General features: G+C 42.1%; 1 protein-coding gene across 6 annotated transcripts in view; it reads right to left on the bottom strand.

The window, feature by feature from the left end:
* The window catches only part of dnc (phosphodiesterase dunce), a 405,280-nt gene that overhangs the window by 6,242 nt on the left and 380,667 nt on the right, over window positions 1-18,371 (bottom strand). For 3 of the 6 annotated variants that reach the window (XM_080282056.1, XM_080282059.1, XM_080282060.1), the window contains 5 exons: window positions 10,314-10,675; window positions 7,340-7,438; window positions 4,769-4,933; window positions 1,504-1,881; window positions 391-573 (listed from right to left, as the gene is read on the bottom strand). In XM_080282056.1, the coding sequence (XP_080138182.1) occupies window positions 391-573; window positions 1,504-1,881; window positions 4,769-4,933; window positions 7,340-7,438; window positions 10,314-10,675 (1,187 nt within the window). Of the gene's footprint in view, window positions 1-390; window positions 574-1,503; window positions 1,882-4,768; window positions 4,934-7,339; window positions 7,439-8,329; window positions 8,351-10,313; window positions 10,676-18,371 lie in introns of all 6 variants that reach the window. The other 3 variants (XM_080282058.1, XM_080282061.1, XM_080282057.1) reach the window with 2 other exon arrangements.

The following is an 18,371-nucleotide window of genomic DNA, read 5'->3' as shown; positions in this document are numbered from 1 at the left end:
AATGTCTAATCCATACCTTTTAATCACTGGGCCCATTTTCTGCAGCAGCACCGGATTACACTTAACTTTACACTCTGGATTTCCTTACAAAGTAGAATTACATGATGATTAGAAATGGTGTTACTGTGCATTAATGTTATGGAATCACAAAATGGAGCAAAATCTGTATTAACTGAAGAATGATTATCCTTAGGAAGAATCATAAGAGAACTGTGGCAAGCATTTACAGTATAGTACAGAATATAACAAGCCTCCATCTCAGACCTAAAGTCAGGGTTGCTTACAATACTATTTTCCCCTTCCATAAATAAATCAACATCACAACCTTAACCAAAATTGTTCTAATCTCAAGCTACTGGTAGGGCTACTTCTACCAACTCTTCAACTTACCTGTGACTTTTCAATAGTGGCAGAGTGTCTGTCACACATAGGGGAGATGTCCATGCCTTGGTCCCTCTCCCGGTCACCCTGCTGGAAGAATTCCTCCATGATGGATGACACCCAGTTCCTGTATAACTCCAGTGGCTTAGTGGGATTGCTCAGGTCTGCACAGTGCACCATGTTTTGTAGCACCTGAAAAATTACTGACATTAATTCCTCTGAATGGCAACACACACATAATGTAACACACAAACTGATGCAATAATGGCATGATCATGTATCCTACTGGAGGTGAGGATATTTTTTTTTTAACCTGTGTCCACTGGAAAAAAAAAAAAAAAGCAAATAGGAGGAACAACATGAAACTTTGTAGTGATATACCTATCAGTGTAAGGGTGAGATGATTACATTTGTAAGTACATCAGAGGATAAGAGAGACTGGCATTGTTAACTTAATAACACAGCACAGTTGGAAGGAGGTATGAGTTCTACAGAACACTATCAATCGACTTAAAGCTAGACACCTTAATCCCAGAGAAGGCAGCCACAAACAAAGCACACCTACATGCCACCCTGTCTTCTGCCATCAGGCTGCCTTTCCTCAACTCATACCTCTCTCATTCTTATACTTCTTCATCTAATTCTCAGTCTCTTTCTCTATCTTACCTACATAAGCTCTCCTTGTCAATCTCATTCTTCATTCTCCTCATATGGCTAAAACTTATCAGGGTATATCTCCTAACACTTCCCACATCATCACTGCAATGCTCTTTGACTTCCTCATTACCTTGTCCATCTCTCCACATAACTCCACATGATTCTCCGAAAAATTCTGCATCACTCAAGTGTTAAATATTTATACTGTATAATACTTCATATAAATAATTCTGTAATAATAAACTGTATCTGGAGTACTTCTAAAAATGTGTCAAAAGTCAATGAATGCTACATAGCTGCACAAAACAGATTTTTCCTGAGTATCCAAGCAGTTATTGATGTTGTTGTCCTTGATATCTGATGCAGACCTATGTCAATATTTCTTCGTAAATATTAGGAAAAAGGCAATAGACTGTCCAAGGATCATGATAATGCTGATGCTTGGTAACAAGTCCATTAGCTCACCTGTATCCTATCGGTGTAGTTATCAAGGAGGAGAACACCTGAGCCAGCAACTTTCTTGGTCTCCACCATGGTCTTGAGGTCTGCTAAGAGACTCATATGTTTACTCATATCTGTGGCCAGCACCATGTCAATTACCATCTTCCTCAGTGTTTGTCTTTGTTTCTTGCCTAGATTGGCAAATATGTCACAGTCCTCATTCTGCAAGAGCTTGAAGGCTACAGCCAGATGATGGTTTTCCAGTACAGACTCATCATTATACATCAGGGCAAGCTCCGAGGATGAGTTAATCAGGTACTGATTGGTGAGACCTGGGTGGTCTACATCATGAATTGCTGCTGCAAAGATGGCAGCCAAGATCTCCAGGCTGGTGAAGACCGACTGTTGAGGAAGAGAAAGGTCAGTGCACCAATCAAGTATGAAGCTGGTAGAAGTGAAGCAGCATGATCATATGATGCAGTAGATTAATGAGCAATATACTGTATTGTTGTTGCTGCTGCATAACCCCAGTATGTCTGGCCATGCAGACTTGTCAACTACAAGAAAGTACAATACTTTCCCACAGTGAACGTATTCAAATTCACCTAGTGAACGAGCAAGGGGTAATCAGGTCCACAGAACCATAATGAACGAGTTGAACTCTGAGTGAACAAAATTGGGAAAAAGAGTAGGCTATAACCGCCATCTCCCATATTGAATTACCCCCCCCACCCCAAGTAGATGCTGCACAAAAGGCCGGAACTGAGGAACCTGTTGAGCGGAATCCAATGGAGGACGAAGATTTGCCTATGTCGAAGATCAGTAAAATTTTAGAAGCAGTGGATGTTCTGAGAGACGAGGCCACGGCAAATGAAACCAGCTACCTTAGGACACAGGAAGTGCTCAGTGGGGTAGAAACAACTTTTTGTTATTACACTGAAAGATACAATATGGAAGTCAACAAAAGAAAACAAACATTCATCACATACTACTACCAAACTCAAGAAAAACAGAAGCCAGTTGCCTCTACATCGTCTGCTACACTTCCTGGGGAAGATGATGATGATGTGATGTCAGTGGTGTAATCTTTGGACTTTGAAAGTTTTATGGGAGAGGTGAATGAGGTAGAGACGAGCGAGGAAGTGGTTCAGTCAAGTGATGAGCGAGAGACTGGTGACGGGAATGAGAGAGTGGAAGGTGATGTGGCAAGGACACCCGAAGTTTATCTCCCTGCCTCGGAACCACCTGTATTCATGACAATCAGGACTGCCATCTGTTTCAATAAAGGTAAATAACCATGTGTTTGTTATATTTCATATATCTGTGCAGTATGTTTGAAACGTGTCCTTTAGTATGTCTCTATGGCTCAAAAAGTGGACTTCGGGGGAGTGATGCCACCCATATGCTATTTTTCCAATAAGATATGTTGTTCACAGTGAATGAATTCACAGTGAATGAGCTTGTCTGCCATCCATAAACTTGTTCACTGTGGGAGGATACTGTAACTGTTTCTGTGGGGCTGTCCTACAGGTACAGTACAGTACAGTATGTACACCGTGCTAGGATTTGGTACCTTCCTGTGGTGGACAGTGCCTCACTAGGGTCGGACCAGGGTCCTTCCCACAGGTGCAGGGAAATATGAGATTTGGCTCCTGGGTGGATGTCAATGCTGCCCCACCCAGGCTGCGCAGTGCCACCAGGTGCAGTTTTCTCAACAATGCAACAATGTATTGTATATATAATCAATGAAAAAAGCATCACCTTGCAAAAACAATTACTGAAGTCAATTATAGAGGCTGCTATATACAGATAACTAATTACTACATAAGGCTTTCTAAGGACTCATAACAAATTACATTATTACTACCATATCACCTGAGCCTGTATTCTTATTAAGAAATGAACAACATTTATGAGAAACCAGAAGAATAACGGTCTAAGAAGGTGGCTTCATATCATTCAAGGCATCCCTTATTGCAAGATACCTGTAATAATATTTAAATGAAGTAAGTGTAGAAAATGGAAGATCACCTGGTAAATGGTCAAAGCTGATCAAGTTTCTAACTTTTCAATCTGCTATCAAATAAGTTCTCAATGTTACTCCTGAAACGGGATAAAAGGATAAAAAGACAAAAGTAACAAACCTCCTTAGGCACATATTATAATTAGGCATACATAATTAGGATTTGGTCTAGCATTCTGATCCTGTCTGATCATATGTCATCACATCTGAAAATTTAAAAAGACAAAAGTAACAAACCTCCTTAGGCACATATTATAATTAGGCATATATAATTAGGATTTGGTCTAGCATTCTGATCCTGTCTGATCATATGTCATCACATCTGAAAATTTAAGTACAATGATCCCTTGGTTACTGCGCATTTGGTTGTAGTGGTTTTCATGATTATTGGAAAAAAAATCTGCACTCCTGCCGTTATATCACACTTTTCAGCTCAAAACCATTGTTATCATGCACCTGACCTTGTTCCTGCTGACAATGATGGTAAAGTGTCTGTGGTTTGTGATGGCTTTGAGGGATTCAAAGATGAGGCCCTTCTCGAGGAGTTAGTCCCAGGTGGCAAAGACCACTAACTCTTAACCCCCTAGCCTTGGAACCTCTTACCTCAAGCCCATCTAAGGTCTCTCTATGGTATGTATTTCTTCCTTATTGTGCTCTTTATCACTTTCTATTACCCTAAACACGTCTATGCATTTGTCTGCTACTTACCATAGCAGTATGTATGTACTGTATTTAGTGGTTCTAAATTGTCGTAAAATGGAAATTCTGGGCTTGCACTTGGGATGCCCGCTACCAATTAGGATAAATCCCATAGGATCTGTGCTTTGTTACCATGCAATTTTGTTATCAGGTGGCATGCTTGGTGCCAATTATGCACAATAAACAAGGGATCACTGTACAAAAAAAGTATGGGAAGTGGCACAGACAATATTATTTTGCAAGAAGTTGTATGAGTGATGGCATTGGAGAATGGATGAACTTAAAATCTAGGGTTTGATCTGCACCTCTGCAATCATTAGCCACTAGGAATTCAAAGTCAGGGATTCATACTGAATGAAGACCTGCTGTCCAGTGTTTTGGTGGCTGATCAAGGCTTTGTTAGACTGCACAAGGAACAGTTCAGGAGGACACCATTACTCGTGTTGTCCAGAAATTCTCCTAACTACTAATAACAGGTCCTGATTTTGGTGTGAAAAAACTCTGATTACAGCTTCCTCTCTGTCAGGGGGAAGATTAGAGGACAAACAGAAGCTGACACAACTGTACCTCAAGTGCAGGCGAATTGAGGAGGACGTGTGTGGACTGAGTGACATCTGCTGCATGGAGAGAGTTGTGGTAAGGGACATCCTTCAGGTAGTGGTCCTCTAGTGTCATCATGAATGTGATGAATGTCTTGGGCGGAATCTTGAATGTCTTCAGTAGGTCTCGTTCCTGTTGGTGGGGGGGGTAAAGGGAATTTAGATTAATATTTGGGTTTATGCTGGGGAAAGGGATCAATGATGCCATATTCACTGTCCAGCAGCATCAGGAAAAATATACATGAAAAGTAAAGGAAGCTGTACTCTTTTGTTTCAGAGAAGGCTTCTGATAAGAGTCCCAAGGGAGATGGTGTAGTGGGTAATGAGAAAGCCTGGGATTGAGGAGTGTTTGGTTTGAGTGGTCATGGCCATGAACTCGTATGTGCGTACTTGCACCCAGATAAGAGGGAATAGAAATTTGACCGATGAGTTTTCTGTGAATGTTGGCATACATCAGAGGTCAGTCTTGAGCCTTCTATTGTTTGTCATGGTGATTGGAGCTCTTTTTAAATTCTGACTTCATAAACAGACTTCCATGGGAGATGTATGCTGATGACATGATGTTGATTGCAGGGGAAGAGAAAAGATTTAGGAAAAAGAGAGATGGAATGGGGTACAAGGATTTGAGAGTAAATGCAGATAAAACATGTGACGAAATCTAGGGCTGGTGGCAGTACTGCCAAGGCAGAGTGTAGTTTGCCACAAGGGCATAGGAAGTACGTCCATCTTGTGCACTGTTTGTGGTAAGTGGGTGCCTAAGAGATGTAGTGGTATTTGAGGTAGACTGCAAAATACCGGTGATTTCATGTGCACAGTGAGTCAGGGAAAGCACGTAGAGGCTGTCAGGTGTGAAAGGACCGATTTTGCTGGAGAGTCTCTTCAGTGTGTGTGAAGTTTTTTATTTGGGGGACATGTTATGTGCTGGAGGTTGGGCTGGAGTTAACTCTGTGGCTAGGGTATGGAGTGGTTGGGGGCTGTTCAGGGGGTTGCTCTCTCTCCTAAACTTGAGAGGGCTCCTCCTCTGTGCTATGGGATTTTTGTATGTGGCATGTGTTGAAAGTGTAATGCTGTACATCAGTGAGACATGGGCAGTAATGGAAGATGATACCTGTAGGCTCAAATGTACAGAAATGACAATGATTATATGGATGTGTAATGCATCCTTGAATCTGAGGCCTGTGGGGGTGGGGGGGTTAGTATTGCAACTTATGAGTTAAGAGGAAGAATGGGACTTGAATGCATTGGTGCTGTGATGAAGAGGAGTACACTGAGATGGTTTTGGCATGTTGAGAGGATGAAGGATGGCAACTGGATGCCGAAGGTGAGAAGTGTGAATGTTGGGGGTAAGGTCATGAGAAGCAGACCAACAAAGACGTGGGATGAGGTCACAGAGTGTGACCTCAGGACTAAGGGATTGAACAGGGAGGCTGCCAGATATAGGATGTACCTAATTTTGGAAGAGCAATTCTAAAGAAAAAAGTTTTTGACTCCAACACCTACTACAACCTTACCCTGATATAGTCACATTCACACAAATGTACACTCACCAATATCTCTATTCAGAACCATTCATCTGTCAACTGTTTCATTATTACTGAATACAAGAACTAAAATATTGAAAATCTGTCCCACGGCCATATATCTAAACACTACAGATTACTTCCTGTCCATCCTTCTGCTTCTTTTCTGAGTTTGAACCAGGAGGGTTTGTATACATAATCGCATCTCAGTACACCTATTCAATAGTATTCAACAGCTGACTATTTAAAAGTGAAAATAGTTAAGTCATACATATATAGCACACATATATAAAACAAAATATAAAAATATAACACACTATATATATACTGTACTGTATACTGTACACTCGTATACATTACACTCCCTCTTCTGTCTTTCTTTCCTTCGTGCTTTCTTCTTCCTTTTGCCTATGGGTGGCTCTACACTGAGTGACAAGCCAAATGGTTTCCTGAACACCACGAAACCATTTACTATGCTGGGTGGTAACCATATAACCTAATTATGGTGCCTGGTGGTTTACTTGGTAATTACGGCGCTCCAATCGGATTAAACCAGTAAAGGTTTATATCCAAGGGATGGTTGGGGTTTACTGCTCACGTAATGCCACTCAGGGATGACTGAGGCTGGTCACTCTCATCTTAAATGTCAGGACAAACTTGCCTAGCCCTGGGCTCCTACGCTCCTCATGGGGCAACATAGGATTGGATGATGGATGGATATACAGTATATATATATATATATATATATATATATATATATACATATATATATATATAAACAGACAGATAGATAGATAGACAGATATAATAACAAAGTACCACCGGGGAATGTGACATTAATCTGATATAGCTACTTAACCATCAGACCTTGGAAGGGTTTCCCTTGGTGGGTAAAATAATCTTGTTCTCGTTAGATTTATCAATTTTTCTCTGAGCAGCAGAATAAATTTGGATGGATTTTATGTGAAAATAAAAATATGGCACGACACTCCCATGTGCTTACAATGCAATTAACTCACCATGAAGATCGTGTAGGTTATGGTTGTCAGGGGTTTTCTGTTGGACAGCTCAGATATCTTGTATATGTCAATTCCCCACTTGTCTATGTCTTCTAAAATCTGCAAGAGAAAGTACATAAACCATCAGCATATCAAAATTCTGTTCTGAAAAATTCAGACTTTCTATCGAGAATATATCTTCCACTGGACGTCAGTAACTTCTCTTCAAGAAACTTATGACTAACATTATGATAATCATGCAAAAACAGCATCTAAAGTAGCATTCCCATCCCAATTCTTTTCACTAGCTTCACTTTACGATTACCACAAACCTAAGAATGCTGAACTGTTCACAATATACATTACAAATACTGCATGGCTATGCCGACGAAGTTTGAAAAATCATATAAAATGAATCATGAAATGAGTGGTACACGACGTGTGTGTGTGCGTGTATAAAGTGTATAATGGTGATTGCTGATACTGATATGGTTAGAACTTGCGCACTGGTTGCAGGATACTAGAGGTGAGATTCAGGAAAAAGAACACAATAAATGTTTCATACATTTCGTTTCACCGCCACTTGACCAACTGTATCGCCCATCTCTCAGTGTGCGAAGTGACTACGAAATCAAGAGCATAAAGAACAACATGGAAGGAAGCACTGGTGAATTATTTATTTATAAAACACTATTTATCAATGGCTACTAACTCCTGTGCTCACTACTGTGTTACCGCTGAAGACATGACACTGTGATATTTTCGTTCCGTATGTACAAATGTTTAGGGGAAACATTCCAAACTGGGTATAACATCTTTACTCTGGTTACTGGTAATGACTCGGTATAGGTAACAGTTTATATCCATCGGTTACTGACGAAGGATGGAAATGGGTGCAGTTCCAGCGTGTCCTAACAGTTTACTGTGCGGGGGAGGTGCTACAAGGGGATGGAGGGGCAGGGAAGGAGTGGCTACGATGAGTATGGGAAGGGACAATAAAAAATAATTTACCTCTTCACATATTTCCTCCAGCTGCCAAAGAACAACAATAAATACAAAAATATTAAAAAATGGAGTAATGATTCTGTACACTACAAGGAAAAATGCCAAGCACATTAAGGTAGAAGAAAGGATCATAATAATTTTGGATAAACAGAGAAGTGGAATATTCCAATACCATCGAGTAGAAACACCACCGGGAAAGTTGACACAAACGCTCAAGGTAAACTAAATGATGCACATGTTTCAGAAACCGTGATTTGGCTTCTCGTCCACTGAGATGTATCTGTGTACTTTAATAATATATATATATATATATATATATATATATATATATATATATATATATATATATATATATATATATATATATATATATACCGGTACCGGTTCCTCGGTTTACCGGTAGCAACACAAGTTCCCACAATGACGCCATAGCTGCCACTATTAACCCGTCACACGCGAGGGGAAGTAATATCATGGCGTATTATTTTTCACACAATCTTGCGTCATGTGCATGCAAACCCCTCATTACCCTGCCAGACCCCCCTCTCTCCCCCCCGGCCACTGTCACACACCGGGTAATACACAGGGTACACACGCATGCCAAGTAAATGGTGGACATAGTACAATACTCAGGCCCACACTCTCGTGGAGTTTAGAGGCTTTCTTAACACATCATCCAAAGCGATTTCTTTTGCACACTGCATCTCATTAATTTCTTCTATGTTCTATGACTCTGGTGTCGATACTTTGTATAAATAATGAGAATAATAATGTGTCAAATGCAGAAATAAATATCAAAGGCAGAAGTGCTAAAAAAGCCTCCTCAGAGAGATTAAAGTGAGAGAAAACAATTAAGTACTATATCTGTACAAATACTGCAAGTAAGGTTAAACAACGATACTTCCCGTAAACTGTTAAATATAGAATACTCTTAACATACACACAGGGGGATATAGAGACATCAATTCAAATGAAGGGAAAATACATCCAGTGAGAAGCCTCCGAGGGCGTATTTTCTTAATCATGTAACTACCACACCATTTTATTCAGCCTGGAACAAACCTCTAGCAGTGAAGGGGTTAATAACCAATACACATACATACAAGGCCGGATTTACCAATAAGCCAAGTAGGCCACTGGTCTAGGGCACATCGGTATCTGAGGGCACATTGAAACTAATTTGTCGCGCAATGTGCCAGCGTATACCCTTGTTTCAAGTGTACACCCAGTATTTCATTATAATATTCACAACCATAAGGGCCCCTGTACAATAAGTATAGGGGCCGGAGTATGGGGCCCCTGTACAACAAGTACAAATAATTACAGAAAGTACATTAATAATTACAGTAATATACATACTTAACTGTACATATTATATATATATATATATATATATATATATATATATATATATATATATATATATATATATATATATATATATATACAGAGAGAGAGAGAGAGAGAGATTATTGAAACATGGAAACATTTCTATAAATCTGGGGGCCCACTGATGAGTTTGCCCTTGGGCACACAAATAGGTAAATCCGGCCCTGCATACGTACATATATATATATATATATATATATATATATATATATATATATATATATATATATATATATATATATATACACTATACACGTACATACACACATACATACGTTTATATATATATATATATATATATATATATATATATATATATATATATATATATATATATATACACACACACACACACAAGGTTAACTCCACCAGTTAGGAAAAGTCTTGCTAAAGCTAAATAAAATCGTCTGCAGGTAACAACTATGACAGGAAAAAAAGTCATGGTTGAAGAGGGATTTATACTCGTGTGTGTATATATATATATATATATATATATATAAAATCACTTGCGTGTTAAAAAGACATTTGACTATACAATCTCACGTGCATGTTAACCGACACGTGTTAGTCAAAGTCCACACGCGTAAGAAAACGGCCTTACGTGCACATCACCCCACTTGAATACGTGTCCACAGCGCTGTACCTTGCCGAGCTCCTCCTCGTGGGACGTGTCGACTCCGAACTTGGGAAGCCGCTCTCCGGTGAAGGAATTGGCGTGCGGAAGGATCTTCTTAACCCCCTGGATATGGGACATAGACACATCCTTGTGGGTGCTGCTGGTGCCTACCGCCGCCGTACTGCTCTGAGTGATCGCCGCTGCTGCTGCCGCCGCCGCCGCCGCCGAAGTCAGAGGAGGCTGGACAGCTCCACCTACCGAGGGCCCCGACACCATCCTTTCCTTCTTCTTTGGCCGTTCGCCGTCGTCAACTCGTAGGCTTGGGATGTCCAGATCCTGTTGCTGGTCTGTTGGACAAAAACTCGCTTTAATAACTGTCCACTGATTACGGAGCAACGAAGATAATACAAGATATACAGCATAGAATTTGACGTATACAAACATTCGGAAATAAAATGCTATCTGTCTTCACGAAATACGGAACAAAAAAAGTAACATTATAAAAGTGTACATTAACATCAAAAGTATAATTATGTGAGGACCTGAGCCTTGCAAGAGAGAGAGAGCAGATACAAAAACGATCACACACTCCCTTCCTTTTCTTCATATCTACTCGACTTGATCATTTTGTAAGAGCTTTATGGCAACTGATATACAATCCCTTAGGAATACCAATTCATTCCCAACCAGAGCCACAGCCTTGTAGCTGATGTTTAGTCGGGAAAAAAAAAAAAAAAAAAAAAAAAAAAAAAAAAAAAGCTTCGGAAATTAGCCTCACAAACAACATTGGCCAAGGAGAGGCGAGACTGAATACCCAAAATGATCTAAAGAATGTGGTCTGGTGGCAGCAAAAGACATACAATCACCATTAAGGGCTTAAAAGGCAATGATGACCAGGGAGAGACGACAGGTTGTTGTTAATCCCCCCATTCCGATGATGTATTTTTAATTATATTCCTGCTATTTACGATTATTCTCTTCAGCTCATTGAGAAATCGGGTTGTCAAGGGGTTAGTGGGGAATTTTTACGTCCCCGTCCACATTACGATCTCTCCCCAAAATCAACAAAATCGACTTTGGGGTAGTAAGAATTATATATAAAAAGACGTCATCGTATCGAGGGGGTTACGTTAGCGTATCAAACCATTTATACATTTCCTACTCCATGTCTCTAAAATGACGTAACGCAAAATGAAGCCGCCCTCTCTCGCCTTCCACATCTCATTTTCCCCCCACCTCCCTCGCCCCCCTTACCCCTTCTTAACTGCCCCTCACTCCCCTCCTCTCCCTGTCCTTCCTCCCAGGCCCCATAAGACCCCCGTGACGTCACTGCCGGCTCGCCCTCTGGTTGGCTGGGCACGAAGGTGTGAGTGAGGGTGTGTGCGTGGATGCATGAGTGTGCGTGTGGATGCATAATGGTTGCCGGAGGATGAGTGAAGGTTGATGGGTGCGTGTAAGGGTTCGTGGATGTGTGTGTGTGTGTGTGTGTGTGTGTGTGTGTGTGTGTGTGTGTGTGTGTGTGTGTGTGTGTGTGTGTGTGTGTGTGTGTGTGTGTGTGTGTGTGTGTGCGTGCGCGCGCGCGCAAAGCGCGGGTGTGTGTAGGTGAGTCTAGCCCAGTCGAAGCTACAGTTACTCTTGGTAACAATATGCGAACTCAGAACACCGAGCATGAAGTAAATCAATGACTGCAGAGATGGGGGAGCAAGAGGAGGCATGGGGTTGTACTCTGTGACATAAGAGGCTTCGCTGGTCTTGTTTCTTAGCGATTTATTGTACATGTTACGCCATGATGTACTGTTTTACGCTATTTATGTTTCTGGTATTGACAGTTTGCCTCAGTAACACACAAAGAGACACAACTATCTTCCCAAAGTTTGACGACTACATAGCGTAAAAATCAAACCATCTGAAACAAACACCAGTAGAGTTTTCACTGTAAACAGCAAGTTGTAAATTTTCTTTAGACTGAAGTAGGTCGATAGTTATTTCCTTGACTGCACATGTGGGTAAAAAGATACAAGATACAAAATACACTGCTAAGGATGAGGTTCTGCAAAGCTCCCTATCCCACCTAAAATATAATCCTTCTTGGAACTCTATATTCGGCTCTCTGTAGTCTATATTGAGGACTGTTCTCTATATTGGACACTATTGGGTATTCTATGGTCTACACTTGGCACAATGCTCTATATCAGAACTATTCGCTTTACGTCGCACTGTACACTCTGTAATGGTGTACAAGTTTCTATAGTGGGCACTATATTGGGTACTTTATATTGGGCACTATAATTCAACTTCTGCACTAGACATTCGTCAGCGGGATTCTACACATAATAATAACTCTACACCACACTGAACGCTCTATACCCAGCTGGCCATTAAATATCCTTTATTGCGTACTCAAAGCTCCATAATTGAATCTACTTGCTCTCTAATAGGTACTAAAATGTTCTATACTCATTACTTAAAGGTTAGACTGGAAAGAAGGAGCTTGCAATACGGGAGAAAGTAAGGCAGGTGGGATGGAAGTGAGGCTGAAGGGGTTTAGGTGAGACAGGAGGGGTGGAGGTGAGGCAGGAGAGGAGGGAAGGTAAAGAAAGGAAGAAGGAAAGGACGGTAAAGGTGAGGTGGAAGGGGAGGTGAAGGCAAGGTAAAAGAGGTGGAGAAGAGGGAGGAGAGACTGGGAAGAGATAGACATAAAAAGGGTGGAGGAGAGGAAGGTGGAGATGAAGAGGAGATGAAGAGGTGGAGAGGAAGGTGCAGGAGGAGGAGGGATGGAGGGATTGGCGCCGAGTTGGTGGTTGGCTCCCAGCCAGAGTGACCCGGGTCGTGGAGGACAAGGCCACGACCTGCCCTGCCCTCCTACTTTACCTTACTCTACCCTACTCTACCTACCCTAAAATACCATGTCCTGTCTTACTCTGCATATCCTATCCTTTCCTAATGCTCATCCTACAATGTTCTATTAAGTACTATCCTGTCCTGGTCCCCATCATGTACTGTTCTGGCCTATCCTTTGCTCTCCTGCCCTTCCCTGCCTGCCTTAATTAATCTGTCCTGCTTTATTCTCTTCTGCCCAACGTTTGCCTACTCCTACCCTTCCCTCACTTATCATCCCTCCCCCGTCCTCTGCCTTGCCCCAATCCTACCTTGTTCTGCTTAGCCTTCTCCTTCTGTCCTGTTTTACTCTAACCCATCTCTGCCTACCTTATTCTACCCTGCCGTGCCTTCCCTTCCCTTAACCTATCCTCTCATGCCTTACCCTGTCATGCTTCTCTCTGCCGCAAGCTTGCAAGCAGCCGATACCCTACACTATTAATAATAGTTTATGGGGTCCTGTACTATATGCTCCGGTATGATACTCTAGATCGTGCCGTACTCTCTCTCTCTCTCTCTCTCTCTGCAAGTTTTCCTATCTTTTAAAAATCCCAACGCTCGAACTTCATCAATCCCATCTTTCAGTACCGCCTCCCCCATTCATCCGTTCCTTTCTTCCCATTTTACAGCTTCCTAATCTTTCAATATCCCCCAAAAACGATTTTCCAACTCCCCATCTTTTAACATCACCTACTTCCAGTTTCCCGTTTCCCCATCTTTCAACATCACCCATTCCCAGTTTTCCCATCTTAAATTCCCCATCCTTCAACCTCCCCTACACTTCCCATTTCTTAACGTTCTCCATCTTTCAGTCCCCCTTCCACCCACACATACATTTATTACCAGTCTCTAATCTCTTCAGTTCGATGACGTAATATTATTCTTTATACTTCCTATCTCCAGATTATTTTCTTTGCTTTAAGATGCATCTCCCGAGCTTCAGGAGGCAGCCTTCATTAACCCTTTCCTTACTAAGTTGTATAAATTCGTCAAATCGGCAAAAAAAAAAAGGTAATCAGAAAGCAAGGCTTAACTGTACGTTCCCCATCATGTCATCTCTCCCTCAAACACTTTTTCTTTTCCCCATCTTTCAGCCTCATGCATTAACAGGTGCTTCGTGTTAAGCCTTCTCACCATACCCTCATTTCCAGACTCTCCATCTTTCAGTTGCCTGTCTTTTAAACTCCACCAAAAACACATTTCCAGTTCCACCATCCTCCAGTTCACCAGATTTCAACTTCTTACACGTCCTTCAGCTTCACCCTACCCCTCAATTCTTGTGAAATAACAACTGCGCGCGCGCGCACACACACACACACACACACACACACACACACACACACACACACACACACACACACACACACAACCTAGGATGGAATTTGTTTGATCTTGCTCGGCTCTTATTTAGTATAAAGCCTTGTAAAGCCACAAAGTGTGTGTGTGTGTGTGTGTGTGTGTGTGTGTGTGTGTGTGTGTGTGTGTGTGTGTGTGTGTGTGTGTGTGTGTGTGTGTGTGTGTGTGTGTGTGTGTGTGTGTGTGTGTGTGTGTGTGTGTGTGTGTGTGTGTGTGTGTGTGTGTGTGTGTGTGTGTGTGTGTGTGTGTGTGTGTGTGTAATGGGCAGGAAATAGGATGGGGTGGGGGATGGAAGAATAAAGTATCGAAGAAGAAATGATTGGGATTAAAGGAATTACTGAAAGGGAAAAGTGAATTAAATAAACAGTATGATAATGCACAAAGGGAAGGAGAGAAATGGCGAGTGAGGAGTAGAAAATAAACAAGGATGAGGGGAGTGAAGAAAAGTAAAGTGACAGGAAGGGTAAATGTTATAACTGGAGAAAAAAGTAAGAAAATGTACAGGAGAAGGAGGGAGAGGAAGGTAAAGGAAGAGCTGAAAATAAACAGAAATGTAGGTGGGTGAGAGAGAGAGAGAGAGAGAGAGAGAGAGAGAGAGAGAGAGAGAGAGAGAGAAGCAGAGACAGGAAAATGGAGCAAGAAGAGTAAGAGAATGAACAGGGGTGGGGCTAAAGGATGAGGGAGGGCGTGGAGTAGTGAATAAATATGTACGGGTGATGAGTGTAGAGAGGAAGATGGCAAAATGTACCAGGCGACCTCTTGGCTAAGTTGGCTGCCTCACCAGTCTAGACCCCACCCACCTCCCTCCTCTGTCCAACTTCTTGCACTTAACCCTTCCCCCTTGTCTTCCATCCTTCCCCCCCTTCCCCCCCCACACACACACGTCACCTACTTCGTCCCCCCTTCTTCCACACCATTACCCTAGATATTTTATTTCTCCCACAGCCACTCCCCTGTCTTTGCACTTCCAACTCCGTCTCATACGCATCACTCCCTCTCACATTACTCACTTCCCATTTTTCCATCCCATCATCCATGCTCTTCAACCTCCTTGCCTCCTATCCTTCCTGCCAAACATTTCCACATCCATTCTTCCTGTTTTTCCATATCACTATTCTCGTCCCCCCCCCCCCCCTTCCCGACTTCCTCTTCTTCCTGTCTCCTTTTCCCCGTTTTCATATTATCATCCTCAATCATGAACCTCCCAACTTCTTCCAGCCTTACTTTTCCAGTCCTGTTTCTCCCATTCTTCTTGTTTTTATTATCATTATCACGGCTCTCCGACCTCCTCGATTTTCTTTTTTTACCTTCCTCCGTCTCGCACTTCGTTTTCCCTTATCACATTATCCCTGCATTTCAGCTCGTCATATTTATACTTTCCTCTCATCATCCCTACATCTACTCTCTCTTCTTCCATATCACTGTATCTGCCTTTCAACTTCTCCGCTTCCATTTTTTACCTACACAGTAAGACCATCTCTCTCTCTCTCTCTCTCTCTCTCTCTCTCTCTCTCTCTCTCTCGCACTGCTCTTTTAATTCTTCCTTCCTCGCCCTCCACACTTTACAGTGGTGGTGAAAAGATGACTCAAACTATGGAAGTGAGAGCAAAAGCGATACTGATGAAAAGATAAGGTAAGGACTCCAACAGACTATGGTAACAAAAGTGAAAGTAATACGGATGATAAGATAACGACGGCAGGATCAATCAATATGAAAGTGAATGCGATATGACTACGACGAAAACCTAACTACTAAAACTATGCAAATGGATGTGAAAGCGATATGAAAGATAACGGTGATGTAACAATTCTTAAAACTATAGAAATGATAGTGAAAGCGACATGACTGATACAGGTAATGGAATGACTCCCTAAACCTGTGGAAATGAGAAGGAAAGCGATGTTACTGATGACAATAACGTACCGCTTTCTAAAACTAGGGAAATGAGAATGAATGCTGTTGTGGATAATAACAGCGGAGACAAGATGCCCCAAATAATGGAAAAAGAGGGCGAAGGCATAGTCAAGGTTCTCCAAGGCGGTATTAACCCCGAGAGCAAGATGGATGTCCCTAGCCTGCCACGGGTTTTTCGCATTCACAACTGAGGAGCTTGTTTATTCGTGGGCGCACCAAAACATGTCCTTGATTAATAATGGCCTGGGGGGTCTGCGTAGTCTGTGATCTAAACACTGGCGGCGTTTTTTGTGGGGTCTGTGGTGATGGGTTGTGGTGGTGGTGGTGACTGCTGGGCTGTCGCGGTGAAGGCTGTCAAGACTGGAGGGGGTCATGGTGGGAGGATGAGACCGTGATGGTGAAGGTATGGGTCGATGTGATGGAGGTTGTGATGCTGATGGTGAAGAATGAGGTGGTCGAGATTGAGATGGTGGGGGTAATGATTATGATGATGATATAATAAAGATGACTGACCGATATGATGATGAGTGACAATGCTGGTGATATGGGTGACAGTGATAACAGTGGTGAGAGAAATTATGATGATGGTGATGATGATATAATAACGATGATTAAGCGATACGATGAAGTGATAATGATGGTGATAAGGATGACAGTGATGATGATGATGATGATGATGACGACAAAGACGACGGTAGTCGCAGCTGTCGTGGATGGCTTTATAGATTTCAAATGGTTATATAAGTTGCTTTTGCTTCAATGTTTTCAACTTTGTTAAAAAAAAAAAGTAATGTGAAAGCTATGTAATATATAATAGAAACAAAACAGCGAGTGCGATGGTAGGAAAGGGATCATAGAGGTGAATAATGAATATTAAACCGATATATGTACCGTACTGTATACATATGAGAGAGAGAGTAGTGAGTAGAGTACGAAACTGCGAGGACGGTTGAGGACACATCGAGCAAATTCCTCTCGTGCGAACTACACACATCAACCACCTCCTGTAACCTCAACTCCATCCTCCACCTTCCATTTCCATCCTCTCCCCTCTACCAGAACCTTTATCGTCATCTCCTGCAACTCCTTACCTCTCCCCTACAAAAATTCCCTCCCTCCTTCCCTCAAGCCCCTCCCCTATCTGCCTCCCTTTCCCCCACCTCCTCCCTGTCCCTCAACCATTCCAATCTCCTCCCTGTCGGTGACCTCTCCACCCTCCCCCCCCTCGTGCTCCACCTTTAAATACCTCTCTCATTTCAATCTTCTCTCCCCTCAAACCCTCAACCCACCTCTACCTCTCTCACCTCCCCACTTTCCCCTTCCGCAACTCACCCTCCCCCCACTCTCCCCTTCATCCCTTCCCCACCCAACTCATCCACTCACTTCCCCATCCTCACTCCCCTCCTGCACCCTCCGTCCCTTCCCCCACCTCCCTCATCCCCACACCCCCACCCAACTCCCCATTACAGACCCCAGGAACAAATAATACCACATAACCGGCCCACTTACACATCAAGGGAAAAAGAATTATATATTTATGGTCGTTTTACAAAATGGTATTGAGCGGCCGCCTAAAAAATAGCGGGGCAGTTGGCTGGTACGATTAGTTCGGGTTCAAATGGAAAAAAATATATATATAAATACAAAAACGGGACTTTATAATCAGGTGGCATTTTTTACCCCCTGTTTAATTTATTTCGCCCTTTTATTTATTTAGGATTTTGGTGAATTAAGAAATAAGGTGGCACTTTTATACACGCTCGCTCTCTCTCTCTCTCTCTCTCTCTCTCTCTCTCTCTCTCTCTCTAATTTAATGATTCCTCTACTTAACTGGGATTAATCATTTTAAGGAGCGAGGCCACTTTAATAAATATACGCGGCATAAAAATCAAGTT

The sequence above is a fragment of the Coenobita brevimanus genome, chromosome 92, assembly GCF_032717465.1.
Source record: "Coenobita brevimanus isolate Jiangsu-jjx chromosome 92, ASM3271746v2, whole genome shotgun sequence".
NCBI lineage: Eukaryota > Metazoa > Arthropoda > Malacostraca > Decapoda > Coenobitidae > Coenobita > Coenobita brevimanus.
Note: the sequence above shows the minus strand (reverse complement) of the source record. Positions and strands in the feature narration are given on the sequence as shown.